This window comes from Haliotis cracherodii, unplaced genomic scaffold (genome assembly GCF_022045235.1).
Source record: "Haliotis cracherodii isolate W230 unplaced genomic scaffold, xgHalCrac1.p SCAF_12, whole genome shotgun sequence".
NCBI classification, from domain to species: Eukaryota; Metazoa; Mollusca; class Gastropoda; order Lepetellida; family Haliotidae; genus Haliotis; species Haliotis cracherodii.
This window is the reverse complement of record NW_027266267.1, coordinates 15,094,576-15,120,749: the sequence shown is the minus strand read 5'-3', so window position 1 is coordinate 15,120,749 and position 26,174 is coordinate 15,094,576. Positions and strand designations below refer to the sequence as shown.

General features: G+C 38.6%; 1 protein-coding gene across 1 annotated transcript; it reads right to left on the bottom strand.

Moving 5' to 3' along the window:
• Nucleotides 1–6,313: 6,313 nt before the first annotated feature.
• On the bottom strand, nucleotides 6,314–25,970 carry LOC139458199 (NADH-ubiquinone oxidoreductase 49 kDa subunit-like). The gene is made up of 15 exons (XM_071239547.1): nucleotides 25,850–25,970; nucleotides 22,986–23,095; nucleotides 21,635–21,744; nucleotides 20,384–20,464; nucleotides 18,886–19,006; nucleotides 18,196–18,308; nucleotides 17,235–17,309; nucleotides 16,274–16,437; nucleotides 13,840–13,959; nucleotides 11,531–11,660; nucleotides 9,324–9,419; nucleotides 8,223–8,306; nucleotides 7,671–7,728; nucleotides 7,312–7,374; nucleotides 6,314–6,529 (listed from the first exon to the last, which is right to left on the bottom strand). The coding sequence occupies exons 1-14, from the start codon at nucleotides 25,948–25,950 to the stop codon at nucleotides 7,337–7,339; spliced, it is 1,401 nt and encodes a 466-aa protein (XP_071095648.1). The 5' UTR covers nucleotides 25,951–25,970; the 3' UTR covers nucleotides 6,314–6,529; nucleotides 7,312–7,336.
• Between the last annotated feature and the right edge of the window lie 204 nt (nucleotides 25,971–26,174).

Here is a 26,174-nt window from a genome sequence, read left to right as displayed (position 1 = left end):
GCTGACGTCATATCGGCTAGGGTTATTACGGGTGAATTTACACACCTTTTAGGTCAAGCGTTATCTGTTATAGCATAACAAATTACGAGAACATATTGCGTCTCCATGACCAGTTACTCCCCTTCATCAACTGAAAGAACGTTCTCGAGTCAACACGTGTGATATTCGGGTTACAACCAGGAAGAAAATTAAATTCTATTCTATGAAATGGATATAGAGGCTGGTTTTCTTCTTGCCGAACTGTCACCTACCCAACTGGTATGATTCGGCAGGTTAGCCAACAAGGAAGTAAGCTGAAAGTGTGTTGCCTAACTAATACACTTGAAACTTGTATCTGAGAACAACAATCGACCTTTGCAGCGACAAGGAAGTGGGGATTCCCCTTCTTGAACCGCGTGACATGCGTGGGACGACCAGTAATTTGCCGAACTCTGAAACCTATTTCTGACAGCTTGGCTGCAGATCGCGTGTCATGTGGTCTAATGAATATTAATGAATTCTGGAAACTGAAATTGAATGGGAGAGTAGTTATTAGTCCCAAGCGAATTCTGTGGTAAAACAACCAAATCTCCTTTATTAGATCAATTGATATATCTGTACTGTGAGGTCTTTCTCCACTCTTGCTTGACAACGGTATCAGGATCTATACCGGAACGTCGCATCATGATAGCTTAAAGAAGTTGTCATCAATAAAATACCCTGTGAAGCATATTTTTTAAAATAAATAAATAAGGTTACTAGTGAAAACTTTCCTCCGAAAAAAAATCAACAAATCTCAAAGAACAAATTACAAACTCTTCTAAAGTCAGAATGAAATAGAAAACTGTTTGACTTGATTACCAAGGAACAATTAAGAAACCGCTTGCGCTTTATTTCACTAATGCTACACTATTTATATATTTGAAACGTTTCGAGGGTCAGTAAGGCCAGGCAGGTGTGTTTTTCTTCTTGCAAGTGACTTCAAGTGTTTTCTACTTCACTTGCATCGTGATCTAGAAACGCAGTCGCCAGTTGGTCTAGATAAGATATATTTTGTAAAGACATGTCACCATTGTACATATTGAACGTAGGGTTACGAATTTAAAAGTCATAAAACTCAAGAGGTATTTATTACTATCGCCAGGTGTGTCCTCAGTAGAAGTATACAAGTGGCACCTCAAGGAGAGTCGGTAATATTTACGTCAGATTTTATTGCAAGCAATACATCTGCCAACGTGGCCTGTTAAATGCGAAATTGAACTTGGCCGTTTTACAAAACCTGAGACTACTTTGGATAATCGTATTTGTACACTGTAATACCAATAGTATTGAAGACGAGATACACTATTTAATAAATTGTAATCTCTATTTGAACTTAAGAACTTATGTTTGGAACCGTGCTTCGTCGTTGAATACAAATTTTAGATCTTAGTCACCTACAAACCAAATGAAATATCTAATACAGTGCGGGAATTTGTCAACCCTTGTAGCCGCAAGGATTAAGAATACGTTTAAGCGTAGACTCTATAATATATAATGTTCAGTATTGCTTTTTGTGTTGCTAGCATTCTCTCTCTATATATATTAGTTTAGTACGTTTCGTGACACTGTCATTGATATCTGAATATTGTCAGACCGAGGAATACATTGACGCAAAACAAACTGATAGCTTTGTCCATGCAAAGGAAAAATGCGTACATAGTTTCCACAAATGTCACTTTTCAGGATATCGTTACTAGTGTATCGTTTTTCATGATGAGGAAAGATTTTCTTTTTTCCTTGTGAAGATAAAGGACAATTCATTAGACAGGATAGAAGAAGTGTTGTATATCATGTGTGTTCAAAAAAGCTTTCCACCAGAACCGAAAGTAAAGCACCCAGGATATGGTGATTATTCTATGCAACATATATCTCTGACACAGGAAATATAGCATATCAGTTTCCTACCATATCATATTTCGCAGTGCACTTAATTCACATCCCGGTACCACACGTACGATAACCTTCGTCCCGGTGCATTGAAACAGCCTCGTCATAAATGAGTCAGCATCAACTTGTGCACATATTCTTGTCCCCAACAACAAAAACTTTACAATTACATACTGAACAAAACTTTCAGCTCAGATACTTGTGTCAATTCTCCACATCTGAACTTAACACTGATGTAAATATGCATTGATCATTTCTTTTTGGATTGTCAATTAGGGGGATTCTGCTTGTCCCTCCTCTCAAGCGATGAATTTGTACAAGCTACATTGATAGAAAATCTATCAAAACGAATATTTTCCTACTATTATTAAACTAAGATTTAAATTGATGATGCAGTATGTTTTACAGAGATTGTCCTCTGATATATTCTATATTGAAATATATATCCCAGTCCCTGAATTTGGAGCCTCTCTCGTAACAGCATTCCCCAGAGGGGCTGGAACTAACTACCTGTCATGCTGGACGATTCTTCCTTGCAGTGAACTAGTCACGTGTCATGATATTCTGACTGACACTCAACGCAATATTACTCAAGAAATTTAAGTATTCATGAAGTTTAAATTGAATATGTATTTCCTGTAACGGTTGCAATAAGGATGCATAATAAACATTTCTTTTTAACTCTTTAAAAGTAAATATACAATGATGCACTGATGATTGAACTGTGAGCAATTTCCTTTGAGGGAGCATTCACGTAGCAAAATATTTTCCGTATAAATATTCCTTCCCATAACAGTCATTCAATCGAATACAAGGAGAATTTGAGTAGACAAAAAGTCACCCCTGTAACAGAAAAGTGTCCATCCCATAACAGCTCTTGGCTGGTTGGTATTTTGTCTTTGTTTCTGTATATTTGTTAAATCAAAATCTGCTAAGAAAATATCACTTAAGTATCATACTGAATAGATGTTTATTTTTTCAAACTATCTGCAAGCCATCACACATTTCCACAAGACTGGTTCAGATGTCACTCCAGTAACGAAATATGTCTTTCCCGTAACATGACTGTAAACCTTACAATGTATAATAGTAAATGCATGTATATTTCACAAGGAATATCACTTTGACAACCATTCAATGTGTATGTAAATGATTTATTTGAAAATTGTTCAGGTTTAACTCATAAGATAAACAAAGTTACACCTGTCTTCCCCGTACTATAATGCCCTCCCCGTCACAATAACTTGTTTGAAATATAATTACTATTGTCATTTTCAGTTCCAATATTGACCACTGTCATTTTATCATTTTACAGATATAAAATGGTGGATATATACACTATTAGGCAATTGAGACAATGATTATGTTGGTTGATACCCTTGTCATTTTGATGATGTTACAATAAAACATAAATATTACAAACGCATTTTGATGAAGGTTGGATTATCTTTATGTTGTTTTTACAATTTCATTAAGAAATAGTTTTGTTACAGGAAGGACATGTATCCCCAGTGCCGACAGGAAAACTTAATAAACGTAAACATTTTGTCACATTAAGCTGGATGTTAATTAGTTTTGTACTTTGTATTGAAACCTCAATCAAAACCAGTAATATATTAGCTCTACTCATTCATTTGTTTTTTCATTCTTCACATTTTTTACTTTTGACATATTTTGATAATGACACCAATAATTGTTTAAATGTTGTCACGTTCAAACCACAGTTATGTCTTAGAGATTTATTGGTTGTAATTGAATTGAAAGGACGGAATAATAACTCACTTCAACGTGTAGAAAAATCAACTCGCAACCGGTTTATAGACAAGGAAGGAAATTACTGACCACGCCTTAATGCCTAACTGTGGACTCTTGCTGTGCCTACATCACGTCCATATTGCCGAACTTTTCACACAGCGTGGGGTAACTAAACCTCTGAATGGCCTAACTGTACACTTTACGGCCGCTTTGTTACACATGACTCACGTGATTATTAGACTTATAGAGGACAATTATAACAGAAAAACACATTTTACTTGATAGTTTACTGCAGTATACCACTGACGCAAACAGTATTTAATGGGCCAAAGACGTATATGCATTATATTATGCATACGTCTTTGAATGGGCTTATCTGTAAATAGTTTTACTGAATATTGTACCTGATTATTTGTATCATATTCATCCTTTCGTATGTTTAATAGGATGGTAATTGAAAAGCCACACATTTGATATGGCATTTAATGGATCTAAACGGTTCAGGTATTATGTTTAAACAATCCCGCTTTATTTCAGTTATAAATGTCATCCGGGTGTGATAAAAACATGTTTAATAACACTTCTTACAACTTAAGATCTAGAACTATTCAAAATGTCTACTGCAGTATCAACCTGCATATTGTGTTAACCTTTTTGCCATAACAAAATTAGAATAAGTAAATTCAATTAAATAGCCATAGACATGTGGACAATGTTGATAACAGACAGGGAAGTCAAATGTCAATATTTATAGCCACTACAAGGATCCCATACCAACTAGTGTGACCATTATTTGTAAACATGCCCGGAAATGTTGATACCGGACAAAAAGTAAATTGGCCTTGTCTATCATGATCAGGAACACGTTCCACTGGCACAAACAATGACTCTTTATTTATATACATACTAGTATACATATGCAGAAACCCAGAAGGAAACAGTCACCATTGACCTTTTCCTCACCGGCAGATTTTGTTTTGGTGTTCAGTCTCCTGGTTGTTGGGTGGGAATATGGGAAACGAAATATTATTATGTACGTTAAAAGGTTTGCATTCTGAAAACACTTCAACTTGTCAAATGTCAATATTTATAGCTACATGTACTACAAGGATCCCATACCAACTAGTGTGAACATTATTTGTAAACATGCCCAGAAATGTTGATCACGGACAGAGAAGTAAATTGTCCTTATCTATCATGATCAGGAACATTATGTATGTTTAACGGTTTGCATTCTGAGAAATAGAAACCCAGTATTTCAGATGTTGTAATACTATTTTTCTACAGATACGTAAAACAGCTTTTTTTCCCATGACAAATCTTGCCTATATATGGGTGAACCTTTTGTTTTGTATGGAACCGCAGAAAGTGAGTGTCACCACTACCCCCAGCAATATTCCAGCTGTATGTGAGCGGCCTATAAATATACAGTCTGGATCAGCAATCCAAGGACACCCAGCCTAAATATCTGCCAAATCATTTAACCTGATGTTGAATTAAAAAGATAATACATGACTTAACCCCTCAAAAGATGTTTAGAATTGTCATCAACTTATTCTGCATGCTGGTATGTACCGGTATGTAGATTTAGAAGGAAATCTGTATTAGTCAGTATCATTTTATGTATGTAGACACCTGCCCAGTTCACCTGACAGGTTATGGGGATGGATAGATGGAACATGTCAAATGTTTTGGACACTAACTTTCTCATGAATCCTGTGACCTTCGGGAATATCTTGCGCTTATACAGCCTGTACTCTGTACATTATCACACTCTGGCCATAAAGGGTTGAGGAGTTAATTTCCTGCTGTCCTGACTTTTGAAATGGCCCCTACTCTATTACCAACGTTGATGATGGTGCACGAGTGACAAGTATGAAATCAGCTCTGCTTGAACCAGTTATAAGATTTCCCAAAATAGGGAAGGGGCAACAGAAGCATATTAAGTTCAGAGAAATATTGCGATTCATTAATGCAGAATGTTTCAATCATTATGAAATCAAATGTCTCAACTGTACAGAGCCTATCATCATGTACATTATTATTGTGTCCATACATTTCTGACTGTAGGTTATTGCTGTGATCCAACTTCATTGATTTCCCGCTAGTGCTAGTATCCACACACTTAACACCTTCAACCCACTGTCAGACCCACACTGGTGAGTGTTCCAGGGGAATATGTCAATCTTGCAACATTGCTTCATAAGGGAAACAATACTGGCTTTCCATTTCCAACGTTGGTGACATTTCTGCCTGTTTCACTCTTGACATTACCACTTTAAAGAATCACATCTGTACTAAACGCAGATGTGATTTGTTTGTTGCTTGATGCCACTCAGCAATATTCCAGGTAAATGACAGCAGCCTGTAAATAACTGATTCTGGACCAGACTGTCCAGAGAATATTATGACCACAAGCCACACTGTCAGGGTAAGTTGACATGCAATCAGCCTTCACCGAGTCTGACCACCTGATTGATACAGTACCTTGTACAACAAGAAAATGCTGTTAGGGACCTGTTCTAACCCTTAGGGTGTACACGGGTGTACATGTGTGTGTGTGTGTGTGTGTGTGTGTGTGATGTCATACAACGTGCACTACTTTCAGTTTCTCAAGTCTCAGGGGTAACAAACAACACAGAAGGATCGATCCTGTTTCGTTAAGTTTTAATGCCATCAAATTATAACATTCACGAAATGAGTCACAATATGGCCTTTATGTACAAAACATGGACCAACGACAGGCTGCTGTAACCTTGCACTGCTGAGACCGGAGGTGCTTCAACACACCGTATGTACAATAAATATCCCTTCATGTCGCTGCTCTCCCTCCTGTGTTGATCTGTCAGCCTCACGTCTAGTATGTCTGCAACACACAACACCTACATCAGAATTGGTCACATTCAGCATACAGATGGGGCTCACCAACAATACACAGCTGGATCAGGTTTGGCTGGGAGCTGCCAAGTCAAGCCAGTGGTCCAGTGAGAGCGTGAAAATACAAGGGTATAGTGACCCACACTCAACCATGACAAACCTTAGAGATCATCAGGTCAGGTGAGGTGAAAGAGTGAGTGAATGTTATTTAATGCCAGAGTGAGCATTATTCCAGCCATATCATGTGGACCTATAAATAATTGACATACAATTGCTCAAAGCCAAAACATACATCAACATAATAAATTGAAGGGATGGATTACTTATGATCTGTTAATCCTAAAAGTTAAGACAAGGAAATGGTAAGATATCTAGGACAGAAATTCGTCAACTATGTACACTTAACCCCATTGTGAACATGTTGTCCCTAAGCACTACATGACCACATTGTCTCTGAACACATATACAGTAAACTACGGTTATAACGAACTCAAAGGGACCAATAATTTTAGTTCGTAATAACTGCAGTTCGTTATAAGCATACAGCGTTTATTTAACAAACGGTCGGGATTAAAAATAAGTTTGTCATATCGGTCAGTTCGTTATAAGCGTGTTTATTATAACCGTTGTTTACTGTAGTTCCTGAAAGCGACTTGACCACAATGTCTGTGACAACATATATCGTCCATTACCACTACTTGACCACATATCGTCCCTGAACATGACTTAACCATTGTCTGTGAACACAATTTGTCCCTAAGCACTACATACTTGTCTCTAGGTGTTATCCTCCTCTCTATCGGTCTACTTCACCAAACACAACATCCAGGGTTCCTGAAACACACAATCACATCATGTAAACAATGGAAACATTTAGGGTCTGGTTGTGGGCAAGGGGGAGACAATCTGAATTATTTGCTACATAGTTATCTCCCCTTTCCAACATATTTCATACATGTCATATTTGATCATGAACTTGTCTGAGCTGAAAATGACTTATCATAAGTACTGTATTTGATGTTTTTACATTGCTGGAATACACAAATAACGTAAATAATAAGTCTCAACTATTTTATCCTGATAATGATAAATGGAGGACTCGTACTTGGATAAGAAAAAGCCTGCCTCACCTATTATAGCAACTACATCAGCCAACATGTGCTTCCTTGACATCTTGTCCAAACCAGCCTGAAAAATATTGCGTTTAAACTTAAAAACAAACATTCATGGAGAAATAAATAGTTTACTAAATAAACATGTTCTTTAATTAACATATACATTTGACAAGTAACAACAACAACAACCGATAACTGTTTATAAGACAACACATAACAGTAAGACATCAAAACATTAAAAAAAGCTGTTGATGAGTATTGATTAGTTTTAATCATATATATTAATTCAATTTCCATATATGGCACCTATGGTGCTACACAAATGGTACTATTATAATTTTATGAATTAAGGGTCAGTTTGCCGTGAAACAATAAACACTGACTGATTGATAAATATATTATAAATTATTACTCGCTCAATGTTTCATATGAGTGAGTAAATGGTGTTTGGGCCAGTGTTTGACAGCATGAGCTTGTTCTATCAGGACATAAAGACGATGCACACATTGTCACGTTTACTTGCTAGAACCTAGGACTGACAAATCACTCAGGATGTGACCGACCTACCAGATGGGCAAACCCTGGAGCCTTGATCTTGCACCTGTATGGTCGGTTGGTGCCGTCAGACACAAGGTAAACTCCAAACTCTCCCTGAAAGTCAACAGAGGTGTGAGGGTTCAGTGATATAATGTCAGTGTTATGAAATCCTAGGTGCAGGAAACAAACATCCATGGCCCCCTTCCTCAAAGTGATCTTAGCGCTAAGGTGATCGTAAGTCCCATACTTTAACATAGGCTTATGATCATTGTAGCGCTAAGATCGCTTTGAGGAATGGGGCCCTGGCAGATCATTGAAATCTGGCAGAAGTACAGCTATATCATTACAATCTGGACAAAACAACGGTTGACACACCACCAGGCCAATGACAACTTAACCCTCCAAATCCCCACATTAGCTTGTTCTGTCTACAAGCCTGTGGGGTGTTAGCTATCATGGAATCCTAGGGTAGCTATATCAACAATGTCTAAAGAAACCACATTACATGACTGAGGGACAAATATCACTTAATATGTCAATATGTGCTTAGTCTTCAGACATCTGGGGAATTCAGTAACTGTTATAATGTAACTGATACAAAGGTAAATTCATAGATTGCTGGAGACTGTCACTGTAGTCTGGACATGGATCAAGGTGATTCTTCGATAGTTTGGATGGCCTTTCTTTGTTTTGTTCTCTGGGATGGGTTGTAGCGAGGATATCCTGGAACGGGCATGCAATCAAACTCTCTGATTTATCCCAATGCATGCTAAAATCCTAAGTTCAAGATAAAAAGGTCAAAATGATGAGAAACAACGCTTCTGTATTTATTCGAGCTAGGGAATTCACAGGGGTTTCCCCAGGAGTGTAGAATTAGTTCGTCAGTGATTACGTTATTTCAAGAAAACAGTCTTGAGAAAAAAAATATGTCACAATGTGTCATTCATACACTTTTGAACTTCAGTTTCATGGTCCTCTCGTCCAATGGAAAATCTGTGTATCGTGTAAACTTCACATACAAAATTATCATGTCATGACCTCACCTTGGGTGCCTCAATGGCTGTGTAGGAATATGTCATGACCTCACCTTGGGTGCCTCAATGGCTGTGTAGGAATATGTCATGACCTCACCTTGGGTGCCTCAATGGCTGTGTAGGTTGAGCCTGGGGGGACCTGGTAGCCCTCAGAGTACAGCTTGAAGTGGTGGATCAGAGACTCCATCGACTCCTGCAACACAACAGGTGATTAAGCGACCAGCCGAAAGTGATGCAGGTCCTACACATTTACCCCACTGGTGAAATTCACGAACTAAATATGGTGCGGGTAAACCAAGGATCAGCATAAGGGCAGAGTTTCAAACCCAGGTTTCAGCAGTTTCTGGCACATATAATTCTGCACAGTGAATTGCAGCACCTTAGACAACCAGGCCATAAACAAACAATCGTCATAAACATTCACTACCAGTTAAAATCCGAAGTCTAAGGCTAAAGAAAATAATAGTCTTGGTTCTCAGGCACCACCCGCATCATCATAGAGTCTGACACACGTTTTGTTTTTACTTCCATTTTTAAAAAATATATAAATCCTAATACTTAAAACACAATGCACAAACAAAATTGAAAATGGAAACAAAAACGAAATGTACAATGAACTTTATGATGATGTAGGCAGTGCCTGAGAACCAAGACTATTATTTTTTTTAGTCTAAAAAACAGTGCATACAGCTGTATGTGTCATAGCATCCACATATCCTTCATTAACATGATGAAAGCAACAAAATGTTGTCTTGACTGTTAAATGTAATCTCACATATAACTGTGGAGAATCTGCCTTGTTTTGATCAATGAAAATACTGTAGAACTATTTCAGACCTTGAATAGTGACTGAAATCATAGAAAATTCATTTGAAGTTCACTGTACCTAATAGGATCAGTCAATGTGCAGACTTTGTACATCTTAACTCTAAAATTTGACTCAAACAAAACATTTTGGAGATAGAAACATCAATTTGTTTCAATTTCAGGTATATGTCCTCCAACACATAAACACCCCACTCAGCCTTCAATGGAAAACTGAAAACCCCATGCTGAGCTTACGACCTGCTGATAGAAATGTCATACATTATGAATATTGCAGAGTAGATGCATAGGTTGGCATGTTTTCTTTCAACTTGCATTGACAAATCTTCACATAACATAATTAATATGCAACAGGTTGGTTTCTGTTAAAAACTGAAATTGTTTGCTATGTCAATAGAGATGAGAGGAGTGGACTAGGGGCAGACAATCTTAAAACCCAGGGTACAGAGTTACCTCCCTTGCCCATTACTGACACTATCATTCTCAACAACTGTTCCAGTTTCATCAGTTTATGTTTATTATGTTATGAAACACTGATAACAAAAAGGCTATTACTATTATTTCTGAGTAAGTTCTTATTATTTCTTTAGTGGAAAAAAAATACATTGAAGTAAAACATAGGACAGTCTAGTTTTGGTTGTAACATTATTTCAGCAATATCCCAATGCTAAATAATTTATGAAGTGAAAGAGGTTTAACGTTCATCCAAGAGTATTGCACTTATATAGTGACACGCATGCACGTGTGTGTATGTTTGGCTGCTTTTACTAGTCTGAACTAATGACAATTTTATAGTGCTAGTCCACTGAGATACCATACCACAGGTTAACATGAATACCCCACTAAGACAGAGTATACTGACACCGAGCCGACCAGTCCTTTGTTTCTGCCCTTAATGACAAGTGCCAGGTGTTTTGGTATGGCGCGGACGGGGGTCAAGACCCTTACCTTCTACCACTTGCTCAAAGAGGGAGTCTAATTAACTTATGAGTCTACTGGTCAGAACAAGCACCTCAATAGTCAGAAATTCTCATAAAGGTGTACAATGGTGTACCAGGCTAAACCTTCCCCTGGCTGGTTCTTCCCTGGGGACGAAGTAGCCATGGCTAAAGCTTCCCTTTTTGGAAGGAATATCCTAGGCCAGTTCTATCTGTGCATTAAGATCTGGAGTAATATTTAACATACAAATATTCTGTCATAAAATGTATTGTTACTTCTAGTACTTCTAATTTGTATCCAAATCAGTAGTAATCTCACACTTGCTTGCTTGCAAATATATTTTCTTCCATGATCTAGTTTTGTCACTAATTTACGAGTAAAATCAATGGTAACCAGACTTCAAGCTACAGTCCAAGGCGCATTAAAGCAGGCTAAAAGAATACTAGAGCTATACATTTTAATCGAAATATTACAGATTAGTCACTTCACTCTCTTGACAGTTCATATGGTGATACCAATGACAACACAGAGACTATTTACCTTCATCTCTGCTCGTTTAGGAGGAGATATCTTGTTGTCATCAACCCTCACTTCTCCTGGTGGCATCTTGTTGAGACACTGGTGGATGATCCTCAGTGACTGCCTCATCTCCTCCATACGGATCAGGTATCTGCAACAACAGGGATTATGTGAATCTCTTCAACATGAAGCTACACGAGGACAGCATTTGATTAGTCAAAATAAGATTACAATAAGGTATCTAGTGGTAGAGCGTTCGCCTGAAGAGTGTAAGGTTGGAGGTTTGATCTCTGGCTGCATCATACTAAAGGATGTTAAAAGATGGTACTTGTTGTTACCCTGCCTGGTGCTCAGGGTTAAGGGGCTAAAAGAAGGAGTGGTGGGCTTGGAGTCAGTAAACTGAGTCTGAGTGGGGTATTCATGTTAAACTGCAACATGGTATCTCACTGGGCTAGCACTATAAAATCAGTAATAGTACAAGCAGCCACACGCATATACATATACGTGCATGTACTTTGCTATATAAGTGCAATAATTTTGAATGTGATGTGAAACACAATTTCATTTCACCTCACTTAACCTATTGGATGGGAACTAAAGGATTTAGCGTAGAACAACCCAAATACCTCGTAATGCACTGACCCATACTTGGGCTTGTGGTACTGGGAACCACCAAGATTACGTCTGGATTAGGCTATGCTCAATGGAGCACTCTCTTTACTAATCCCATATCACCTGTCACATCCTTACTCGAACATGTAAGCACATGCTACACGTCTGTGTACCTGTGTGTCTCAATATACATGATGCCAGGATGAACAGAACTATAGGATGTAGTGTATAACACCCCAAGACCAACAATGCCTCAGAATATTTATTGAGCCACATGTTACACAAGGGAAATCTGTCAGTGCACTGAACAGTGCTTGTAGAGACTTCCACCAGATGACATGACACAAGGAAATATCTAGACTGAGCTCCGTGATGACTTATCTATGTCAGCTTAGAAGCTGACAACTCTGCTGTGCAGTAAAGCTGTGACTGGATTGGCTATTCACGTGAGGGACGGGGAATTTCCAAATGGCAGGACATGCCATGGGAAAAGACCCCTCTTAAATAGGAATCTGTCGAAAGGCTGGTGATCCAGTTGAATTGGGACGTGGACACATGCATCCTGTAGGCCCTGGTGTTGAACAAGTCTCCTATGAAGTGACTGAAACGGGGCTGCGGCCTAACTTCGCACTTCATCTATCGTTGTTTACGCATGCACGAAAATGGAGTGGAATACCTGTGCAAAGATATTTCTGCCCTTTGATGATGGTTTACACACTTCATCAGTTATCGATGGGAACGGGTAAATATCTCTCGCATCTTCACAAGAATGCTTCTGTTGGAGAGACATACATTTATTATCTTCCTTGTAAAGGATTCCTAAAACAGCTGTTGATTCGCTGTCCCCTCGGATGTTGAATGAACAAGATTATATGATCAATCTTGAAGAAATCAGCCTAAGTTATGACCAGACAGGGTCGCCTCCAAGTCAAGCCTGGCGTAAGCTGCTCCCGTCGAGCCTCAGGATGCCTAGAGCCATTGTAGTTAGTTGAAGCTGCCGATTTTAATCTGCCATTGAGAGAGAGACAATATGTCTGTGACTGTAAATTGCAATTGTGCAAAAGTGGTAACTAGTCGATTATTATCATATTTAAAGTTGTTGCCTAGTCTCTGAATGTAAACCACTGGGAACATTCGGAGAGAGTGTTGATGCCTCTGGAATGTTGTACAGCAATGATTGGTGTCAAAGTGGTAGGAGATGCGAAATACATAAGACTCGCTATTGTTGATGTGGGAGTACATCATCAGTAGTTGAAGCAGGCCCTGGGAAAGCACCACTAGGGTCGCTGATGTCATCATGTATCCAGATGTCTGTGGTAAGCGTTGTAGTCACTGGAACTACCTACCAAACGAATGGCAGTGAAGTGGCCAACAATGGAGAGGCGACTGCTGCAACACGCAGGCATTGCACCAGTTTATGTATGATGTCTGTGAAATGGTTCGCTAGACCAATAAAGACATTGTGCATAAACTGGTGCAATGCCTGCGTGTTGCAGGAGTCTTTATTGGTCTAGCGAACCATTTCACAGACATCATGATACCAGCATTTCAAGATAATATTATCACATCATTTCATCTCATTGGTACAAAGTTTGGCATGTCCCAGCAGGGCATTTGAAATTTTTACCTTCGCAGGGGACCAGGGGGAAAATATTCCCATTCAGAAATCAATCAGAAATAAGTATCTTATGCAAAGTAAAATAAAATGTCTTATTAACCTGTCGTAGCAGTCTCCTATGCGGCCGATGGGGATGTCAAAGTCAACCCTGTCATAGGCATCATATGGCTGTGTCTTCCTGAGATCCCACTTGATGCCAGATCCTCGAAGCATCACCCCACTGCAAATACATACACACTATATACCACTGCAACAACATACACACTACATACCACTGCAACAACATACACACTACAAACCACTGCAACAACATACACACTACATACCACTGCAACAACATACACACTACATACCACTGCAACAACATACACACTACATACCACTGCAACATACACACTATATACAAATGCAACAACATCCACACTACATACAAATGCAACAACATACACACTACATACCACTGCAACAACATACACACTATATACAAATGCAACAACATCCACACTACATATCACTGCAACAACATACACACTACATACCACTGCAACAACATACACACTACAAACCACTGCAACAACATACACACTACATACCACTGCAACAACATACACACTACATACCACTGCAACATACACACTATATACAAATGCAACAACATCCACACTACATACAAATGCAACAACATACACACTATATACCAATGCAACAACATACACACTATATACAAATGCAACAGCATACACACTACATATCACTGCAACAACATACACACTACATACCACTGCAACAACATACACACTATATACCACTGCAACAACACACACACTACATACCACTGCAACAACATACACACTACAGTGGTCCCTCGCTACAACGCTACCAATGGGGTCCAAATAATTGGTGGGCGTTATAAACGATGAGCCGTTTAACCGAGGCCGAGGCGGGGGAGCGCGCTCGGCAAATCTCAAATCATCAATATGTGTTAATCTCACGTCACGTCAAAATAGTATATATTTTTATGGACCTAGATCTACCTGTAAGATCGTTCATTTATTAAATCTGTCACATTTCACAATGTCTGAAATACATATTCCATTTCAATTTATCATTTTTTATTGATAAATTAAAAAATTCTTCACTATTTCCCGCGATGTTATTGAAAATAAAATTCTCAGACACACATTTCGACAACGGTCCGCATCGAACATGTCAAAGAGTAAAATAAAAACATTTTAAGCAAATCTTTAAATATATTATACAAAGTGATAAATAAAATCAACAAAAATATATCTAAAAGTTATCAAACTTACATCAAAGTTCCATCGTTTCGTGCGATCGCGTGTAATGTAAGTCAAATGACATCTCGGCTTTCGTCGCCTTGAATTCTCGGCTCGGACACAACGTTTAATGCAAAAATATATGCATGAAAAATCTTTGTCACAGCTCGTAACCTAGCACGATACATTCGCGAAGTTCCATATTTTTAATATATCGTGATACCTGCTTAAAACGTTCAGAATAACACGATTTAACAAAAAAATATTTTGCCAACTTCTGAAAGTTATCAAACACGAGCTTGGTATCACAGCTATAATTTGATTGGCTGCCTGAGGTCACGTGCTAAAAATTGACCAATCACGAAACTTGTAGCAGATTTCGGCAAGAAAGCGTCATTAGAAACAAATTTTAATCCAATGAAATCGCTTGTTATAACTACGGAAAAAAACAGGCGATGTTACGAAAGCGCGATTACGAAATGAATGACCGCCGTGTTGTGACAGCAACTACATGTGTGTGACAGTGTCGCCTCAAATTGGATTGCCCACTAATTAAGAATATAAACTTCGCTTGTGGTTCTCTTTTATTGCATGCATGCGCTTCTAAGATCAAAGGATGTATAGTGTGAAAAGTTAACTAGTTGAACAATCGTATTTCCGGGACTTGCCGCGGATGTTTTCAAACAGATTATTAGAACTCCATTCAGCGATAAACGGTTGATTATGCAATGAAAAGCGTTATGTGCAAATGAACAACGAACAACAATACAATTATGTCTGTGTAATACTCTCAGTAATAAAAGTGTACATAAATTTTGGGAGTCATGCGTTACCGCGCGTAGTAACCGAGGTAGCGCTTTATCGAAGAGCACAATAGCGAGGGATCACTGTATATACAAATGCAACAGCATACACACTACATACCACTGCAACAACATACACACTACATACCACTGCAACAACATACACTATATACCACTGCAACAACAGCATGAGAAACATTATATAAATGTTTTCGCAATAATATCCAAGTACCTGACATTGAGTGATACTGAGTGCTGTGTTCTAATCAGCAGAACAAGGAGGGTTAACACTCATCCTGCCTTATTGGCATGGAACATAACTGATGTTTTCAGTCTCTGCTTAGGTTCAGGTTTGTTTAGTTCAGAAGTGATGATGTGCAGACCTTGGATGAAGGAGCACTATTGCTGACTGTAGCATAAACATTATCTCACTCACTAACACATCAGTACTTGCCTGAATCCATAGTTGAGGGCATCTTCAGCAGAGATGATTCCTATGTCGACAGTGCGGGCCTTCCAGATCCTGTTCATTGTCAGGAGATCATCCACCTCATCAATCCTCTGCCCAAACTTCTCGATGAACTCAAAGATGTCGTCCATCAGTCCAAGTGGCATGTCCTGGAGAAAATGTCGAGGTGGTAATACTGACTTCAAGTTACAAACCGAGGTCTGTGGCATGACAAGCAACCGTCACAGCCACCAGAGAGTAGTTACTGAGTTTTTAAATCATATTGCAAAGCTTAAGACATGTATAACATATGTACATAACATGAACGTGCAATTTGCAAATTATCTTAGAGAACAACTTTGGTTTTGGTGTTTTAGTGAGGCGAAATTCAATGTATGACCTTACTCAAGGATTCTTTGCTATCAAATTGAAAGCTGATTACCTGTCCACTATTGCTTCCATATCTTGAATGGATTTGTACAGAAAATACAATAACAGGTCACGGTGATCTGTCCAGGCATTATCAGAGGCTGATATAAAATATCAACCCAAAGTGAATAAAATATATCCAAATTCAAGTTACCATAATTACAGCTAATATCCTAGCTTACTCTTACTTTACTGATCATGCTGATAACAGGACCATCAGAGACAGAAGGACAAGGTGTGAAAAGTGATGTGAAACATTATAAAGGTATCTCAAGGTGATTCTTCAAATCACAACATTGGCATATCTCAAGATCTCAAGTTTGTGAGAGAATCCATCAGCAAATGGGGTGACTATCGATGTTTATACTTTTATAAAAGAATTGAAATTGTCAAAATCACTATTGCAATACTATTGAATACAATTTAGAGAATAATATTGCAAAAAATTGTGATTGCCAAGTAGGTTCACTGACTTCATATATCCACATAAAAGTCTGACAAACCATCCACTAGCAACTGTTAAATTAGATGAACTCACCAGTGAAACACCTCCTGGTCGGACGTAGGCGGCGTGCATACGGGCTCCCGACACTCGCTCATAAAACTCCATCAGCTGTAACAACATTGACATCACCATGTCAACTTTGGATCAATACAAGCATAGCTGTCTCTAAACAGATGAACTAAGTGTATTACTAATACTGTTACCTACTGGCAGTGGTTTACAGGGCACACACAATGGGTTGTACACCTACTGGCAAACTCTGACTGCCATCACACACTAAGATCTGTCTGTACTTCTTATTCATGTTCAATTGGCTGCGACATCTTTTGCTTTGCATTTATCACCCAAACTCTGTACTCCTTCCCATCAAATGCAGAAACAAGTTGAAATGAATTGATTTTTTTTATTGATTACAAAAGTGACAAGGTCAGCAACATATTAGGCTCAATATCAAAGCTTCAAAATATTTATTCAACACATTTTAGTGATTCCACCAAAATGTAATGGTAATATGTATACACAACTGTAGGAGTCATACGAGCATCCAGGGAGTCTGTCACTCACAACAAGGAACAGCTATGCAGTACCTATAGGTTGTACACCTCTCCACTAATTCTCTTTGTTTCCTGTGAGTGTTTGCATCTTACTTTTAATCACAAAGTCAGTGTCTGATTAAAATAATCAGAATTCTGATCACCAGACTAAAACATATTAGGTAATCAGTGCATGTGGGTACATTCTTCCAAAATGTTGAAGTGAATGACATCACAAGCTCATATCCAAGTTCAGCCAAACACCATATTTCAATAAAATGTCGGACAAGACTCCCTCTTAGGCTGCCATGTTATCATGACCCAAACATAAATCCAAATGATGACGTCAATGAAAGTACTTTCAACAAAGCTTCAGCAACCGCATGTAAAGTGTCCAATATGCAGACAGATATTTCACTCAGTAAAACTAAACAGTGTGACAGGAGCCTTGTCTAGTTTACCTTCTCCCTCTCCTCAAACAGCCAGAAGAAGGGTGTCATGGCTCCCACGTCCAGGGCATGAGTTCCTATAGCCATCATGTGGTTCAGCAGACGGGTGATCTCACCAAATAAAGCTGAAACAGCACAGGAATAATATGTAGACAAACCTACACCACATGGCCCATGAGATCTCCCATGATTCTACCTACTGCTAATCATCTGACATATGTCATGCTGTCCTTACAAAATAACCTCCAGTAGGCAGCTTGTGTTTTAGCAGGCCCTTTGTCACGTGATCACCAGCAACCCATGGTTGCCGTAAAAGGCAACTATGCTTGACGTAAAAGGCGACTAACGGGATTGGGTGGTAAGGCTCACTGACTTGGTTGATGCATGTCATCGATCCCAATTGTGTGGATCGATGCTCATGATATTAATCACTGGATTGTCTGGTCCAGGCTTGATTATTTACAGACCGCCGTCATATAGCTGGTATATTGCTGAGTGCTGCGTTAAACAACAAACCAACCAACCAACCAACATGATCACCAAATGGAGGGGAGCAATAGTCTTGAACAACAATGATGAAACAAAATTCATAAATAGAATACCTATCATGACTTAATGATAACAACACACAATCATGGTGACCGCAAGCCAGTACTCAGTGGAATGTGTGGTTCTAGTTTGGTGCCATGTGATGCCACCTACTTCTGATCCACTTGGCTCTCTCCGGCACCTCGATGTTGAGGAGTTTCTCCACTGCCAGGGAGTAGCACTGCTCGTTACACATCATCGACACATAGTCCAGCCGGTCAAAGTACGGCAGAGCCTAAACAAACATACATTAAACTAAAACAGAGAATATTGCAAAAATATCCTAGGCACAAAAAGTGCCCTGGTCTTAATGATTAGAATGTACATATACATGTGTCTCTATACATCACCTATGTTCATGGTTAACTTATAAGGCAACACTACATACACAAATCTGGTTATGGATTCAAACCAAAAGCAACAATCAGAAATTGAAATAAAACAAGTAATAATATTTTATTGTGTGATCGACTAGAAAAGTAAAAAGGCACTACTTGAATTATACAAACATATCATTACTAATAACTTTCTACAAAACTATTGATCAAATGGATTACATGTAGTCTGTGGCCACTGTAACGAGAACAAAGCCTCACCAGGTAGTGTAAACAGTACCAAAATTTTCCCCCACAGAAATGCCTGAAACAACTTCATGCCAAATTATATAGAAAAATATTGAGCTACACAAATGTATTAGTATCAAGTGAGTGAGTGAGTGAGTGAGTGAGTGAGTGAGTGAGTGAGTGAGTATGGTTTTAGCAATATTCCAGCAATATCACGGCAAGGGACACCAGGAATTGGCTTCACACATTGTACCCATGTTGGGACTCGAACCCGGGACGATCGAAAGCTTTAACCACTAGGCTACCCCACCGCCCCCCGTAGCTGGTTAGACTATATAAAGGGACAATAGCATGTTTATGTAGAGCAACCACAGCTAGTCATGCTTTATGGTTAGGAAAATTTATAAAAATTGTGTGGCCAAAACTTTGAATCAGAACATACTCCATTCAGGATCCTGAATATCAATGACCTTAAACAAGATGAAGACAAAAACAACAATATACATACAAAGTTCAGTTTAGGCCTGATATAACCCAAGATTATTGATCTTATTCATTTAGTGGTGCCCTGTCTGTCCTTACTGATTCTTACAGAACTCATACAATTCCCACCACTCTATGAATCAAAATTTATTTAACAAGTGAGTGAGCCTTAAAAAAAGTTTTTCAGTTATAGTCGAACCTCGTTAGCTTAAAGTCCATTACCTTAATTGAACCAATATTTCGAACCTATGCTCCGGTCCCGACTGTGTCACTTAATAAATACACATAAATTTGCATGCTTATCTTGAATTCGAGATAAAAAGTGCTTTCTCGAACTTTTGACTGGGCCCACCAGTTCCGACAGGTTCAAGATAACATGGTTCGACAGTATACCACATTGTGTCAGTTTAATGTGGGAGGAAAGTGAAAAGGGATGTATATGGTAGATGTATACACCTTGGGAAAACCCACAAGCGTAATATCGTCAGATTCTGGCATGCTAAAGGGACACAACTCAGGACAGTAAATGGCATCGACTTAGACACATATTTTATTGACAAGTCTACCTGTAGATATGTCTTGTACTCGATCAGCTTCTCTGTACCTCTGTGCAGCAGGCCAATGTGAGGATCTGCTCTAACCACGGTCTGAATGAGAGAAGTATGTACTTGAAATACAAACCTCCCCACTCAAATATCTCAAGTCTTAATCATTGTCTGAAACATCACTACAGAAAGTTTGTGATCACAACTTCAATGACTTTTGCTGATTCTATTCCATCACGACATTGTGACACATATCACAGTTGATTTGGTAGTCTCCTGTCTTCAGCATTTTCATCAGTGTGGATGTTTCTATTAAAGGTTCAAAATTGTCATGTTCATAAAGGTTTATGGTTAATGTTTGAATGAGAAGTTATGGTTGTCATGCTTGCTGTTGAAAATGTACTACAGTTCTCTACACAACAATATATATGCCTACAGACATGACTGACATTCACGTGGGAGTCTCAATCACAAACAACTGGCTGAGCCACCTATAATGTTGATCAAGTACTGGGGGACACAGACTTTTGTTTACCGACTCATACACATACAATCGCGGACCTACAAGTTGAATCCTCAAAACAATAAATTATTAAAGCTAGTCAGCTACTGGTAGTCAAAAGTATTCATTAAATTTATGGTTGACAAGTCTCACTACAAATGATCTTGAAGCAGTGTCAAGCAGATAACAGACCTAGCTAAAGTCATGTATTGTGTTCAGCATATTGTAATGATATTGTGCAATATTGAAATGGAATACTGAACATAATGAATTTTATAAATGTTCATTTTTTAATTTGAAAACTATGAAATACTGTGCAATATAAAATTCAAATATTGTGCATTATCAAATTTGGTGAATTATAGCAATGCTGAATATGAATACTAAGATGATCATCAGAGTCAGTGAGTGAGTGAGTATGGTTTTACGCCACTTTTAGCAATATTCCAGCAATATCACGGCAGGGGACACCAGAAATGGGCTTCACACATTGTATCTATGTTGGGAATCGAACCCGGGTCTTCGGCGTGACAAGCGAACGCTTTAACCACTAAGCTACCTCACCGCCAGTTGATCATCAGATGTCACTAGCTAATATTTGGAAATTACGATTTTATTAATAAAGACACGCTCACTAATTTCAATAATCACAAATCCTTAGCTAGAACAAACAGCAGTTAAATGTAAACTTTAATTCAGATCCAATGGAGTTTTCTACATCTTTTAAGTATGTCAAATTTCATTCCCTAGCAGCCAATATGTTGACTCACCTCCCCGTCCAGGGTCAGCACTAGGCGCAGCACACCGTGAGCTGCTGGATGCTGGGGTCCAAAGTTCAGGGTCAGGTTCTGTACCTGTTTCTCATGAACCTCGGACTTCTCTGTACAAATGAATAACATGACATTGTATATAGGGTTGTCTTATTATTCTATCACATCCATGTCATTTCCAGTGATAGAAATCAAGGAGCTCCTGGAGTCCCTTCCATTTGCTGCTTTGGCATCTTATTGTACATGCTGTAGGGACTCCTTAAATCCTATTTCAACATCATGCTTATTACACAGCCACCTTGACTTTCAGGCTTAAATACACAACACTGCATATCTCAGTAGTATCAGTGACATGAAGCTGGATCATAGTAGAAAGACATATCCATAGGAAACTGCCATGGAGTCTCCCTAATTGCCTTAAATAGAAATACAGGGAATCAGAGTAGTAGTAGTAACCAAGTGACGAGTAGTTCAGGAGCATGCTGGGAGCCGAGTGGTTGGGAAGTGTGTTTCCATGATTGTTTACATTGTTCTACACTGTTATATGAATGAGTGAGTGAGTGAGTGAGGATGGTTTTAGCAATATTCCAGCAATATCACGGCGGGGGACACCAGAAATGGGCTTCACACATTGTACCCATGTCGGGATTCGAACCCGGGTCTTCGGCGTGACGAGCGAACGCTTTAACCACTAGGCTACCCGACCGCCCCGTTATATGAATGAAGCAAGAAGGAATATTGCATACTGTAATGGAGGGATAAGATAAATATTACAACACAACAGTGACTGACCAATCAAAGGTCTTCATTCCAAACAATGAAACTGACCAACAGCAACCACAGCTATGCCCCCCAACTGTGCACCTGCACCTAACTAAATCATTTCCCAGATATCTCAAGGCAAAATGTACTTTCACGGACAAACATGTCATAACCCAAGGGATAAAAACCTCAACATCTGACTCAACATGATTTAGCGATAAATCAAAATAGTTTTTGTGAAATTCACAAAATGTTTCTGGCAAGCCATCATGGCCAAAGAAATATTCTTAAAAGATCAGTTATTCAACATGCATGAAAGGAGCATCAGTAAATGCTAGTGTAGCCGCCATAAAATTTCCGAGTATCGTGATGGGATTCGAACCACGGACCTTCTGATCAGAGGTCGGACACCTTGTCCACATGACCAAAGAGGTTAACCCCGTCAGCAAGCTGACAAGGTAAGGATATCATCTGTGGGATGACTCCACGCCCTGCTACACTAGCATACAATAATTAACTGTGGACTTTAAAGCAGACAAGTGCTTGGAGTTTTCGCACATTACTTCAGCACTATATGAACACCACATACCATTTACTGCTGGGAGTTTCCATTTGGAGGTGAGGCTGTCTGGGTACATGCAGGGACTGTTGAACTGGTCAAAGTAATCTTTGTCAGGTACCCATGTCTTGGCTCCTTTGCTAGGAAACAGAAGACTTACATACAGTGATTTATCTTGACTTGCTCAAAGACCAAAATTCGGCCCAATGTCTGCAGCCAATTCTCAAATTAGAATTTACAAAACTCAAAATCATGTTACCATAGTTAGTCATAACTAATCACTCGTGTACAATGTATCTGAAAACAATGATTGTTAACTAGTGATGACAATACAGAACAAGAGAGAGGAATGCTTAGTTTTACATTATTGCATTAGATACAATGTATAATTCCCATGAATTTCAGGAGATAAGAACTTCAAAAATAGTTTTTCAAATTTGACTGAGTAGGTCAATTACTCTTAAATCCTTGATAAATCCCTGACCAAGTTCTAGATGGGTGTTCGTTTTGTTTGTTTGTTCATTATTTAATGCTGCACTCAGCAATATATCAGTCTGGACCAGACTATCCAGTGACTGACATCATAATGAACCAGGTCCAGACTTGATTATTGGCAAACTGCCGTCAGAAAGCTGGAATATTGCTGAAAAAAGCACACACTATATAAATATTAAGCTCCATCAATCTTGTGACTACTCCAATACGTATCACAAGTCTAGCTCAAGGATGGCACTCACAACACTCAGTTAGTAGTCTTTACCAGTTTGCTCTGTTAGGTTAAACAGATGGGTAATGTAGTTTCCATGGTGACTGTCAAAGTGGTGTCAAAAGCAAAGAGAAAAACAATTAACAGTACACAATATTTCAACTCAATCAGCACTAATGTCAATAAAATGTTATGACAAGAATGATACAAAGAAATTGAAAGAATCCAATTGTTGTAAGGATTCGTAAGGATCGTCAGAGGGAAGACTTTGAATGATTGCCAAACAACAAATCCAGAAGTTTGATGGTCTGTGAATACAGTGAAAAGGAGGGACATGCATGGCTTGTAATACTGATATATTAGGGTGCAGTAAACAATTAGAAGGGACACTATTCATGTCCACTGTAAATCTGAACCATGTTTGAGCTGTCAAGGCTACCACATGAAAAAAATCAGAATCAAATCTTTTAATTTCTCAACAGTTTCAACCTCACAAAACAAAATCATTCTGTTGAGCTTTTCAGTCAGAAAGCTCTTCTGTGTGACAGAGTGCAGTGATTTTATAATAGATAATAAAAATAATGTGGAACTGGGATTCAAACTGTTAAGACCACTCAGCATGCTTAGTCACAACTGAAATTTAATGATGGACATGATCAATTAAACATCAAATGATTACTCTCATTGCATAGAGACAATGTCTCAGTTTCATGCTAGGCACTAACTACAATGTTAAAACTTACACAGGAGTAACATCATTGAGCATGTCATACATTTGAATACCAGACGATCTGTACCCGCTGAGAAAGGCTAAACCGTATCTAAAATTCTTGTCCCATCCGTACCTGATTTGGAGCATTCATACTTTATTCATGTTATTTGGCTGACTCGTACACCAATTGGGATGACCTATACACTGTTAATCATGCAGTATATACTGTAAAAGTGACAACATATAGATTCACATATTCTACCAAACATTTTAAGCCCTTTTAATGCAATAACACCAAACAATAATTCATATTACATTTCAAACATCCAATCCACATTCTACTCACTATGGTGATTGGGATAATTGTTGATTATCCCTTAGACTAAACACCAATTAACACATTCAGTGTCCCAAACATGCAGTTCACAAACTGACACTGTCATCTGGTGATCTTAGTCCTCTTCCAGTGGCCTTACTTTCATGGTTATCAAAGAACAAAGCTGCAGCATGCAGGAGGCACACGATGCCATGTTGATGGACTATAAAAAGCAATCTTTCAGAGTTTAATGACCGCTTCAGATACATTTCGTTTTGCAGTCAGAATGACTTCTTAATTATCATCATTTAAATGTTTAATGCCTACTTCAGAAAAGTTCTTTAGACTACTAAACTGTCTTTCCCTCTGAAATATATACTACTGACAGATCAAATGAATTCAATAAGGTGAGTTAATTCAACTGGCCGTGGCCAGTGGAGGCATACTATTTTAGTATTAAACGGTTAAGTTCTAGGATGTCAGTCGGTGTAACAAGAGTATTCCAATTGATTAGGTACAGATTGTCCCATACAGCCTTCCTTCATGAGCCTCACCATGACATTGTAGAAATACAAATTTAATTATTGTTAAAACAAAAGAAAATCGAAGCAGATTAGAACATGATGAATAATAGGTGTACAAGAAATCTGATTTGATTCTGATTCACTGATGTTTTGCAGATCATGCCAATGTGAACCAAAATCGTTTGAGCAAACAAACAACATGTTAACAAGATCGTGTCTGACTATGTGAATATGTGCAAAATACCCAGCAGTCCCTACACTGCAGATCTTTTGCAACTGATTGACACCGGGCAAAAATGTTCGTTGACGATTTGTTACTGATGCTCATTGCTGCTTCTACTGAGCAAAATTGATGTCAACAAGATGAGTTATGTAAGTGACAACCCCGGCTGCTTTTAAAAACCATATTTATTTAATCCAAACTATCATGATGCATCACAATGTAATCTAAAACGCAAACAGCAGCAATTGTCAGTAAGCAATGAGCGGTGTTTGGCAACATGCTTCGAAATGCTTCGAAATGCAAACAGTGAAACACGATGAACTTGAAGTTTCATAAAAGGTCAAACGTTGCCCAGTGAGAAAGCCAGTGGCATAGCATTCCGAAACGTATCGTTGTCAGATGTGTGCCTTTACCTTGCGAAATAGAGAGGTGCTCCATTTCTAAAAGCTGTTTTCTGCAAAAGCGCCGCGGCATTCGGGCCAGCTTTTCGTAGCAATATCCCCAAAGCTGCCATCTTGGAGCCTTGACGCCAAATGGTTCAGGAAGCGGAAATGAGTTAGCTCCCCTTGATTTGATCGTGCTTCAGTTTTGGTTCCTTAAATGTTTTTTTTTGTAAATGTCAGTGAAGCGGAAGGTTTTTGCAAGACTGGGTGGTGCGGTTCGGCTTCTTGTATTATTTCTTTTATATGTGTACATTCTATACGAAGTATTGATCAACATATTTACATAAAATCGAAA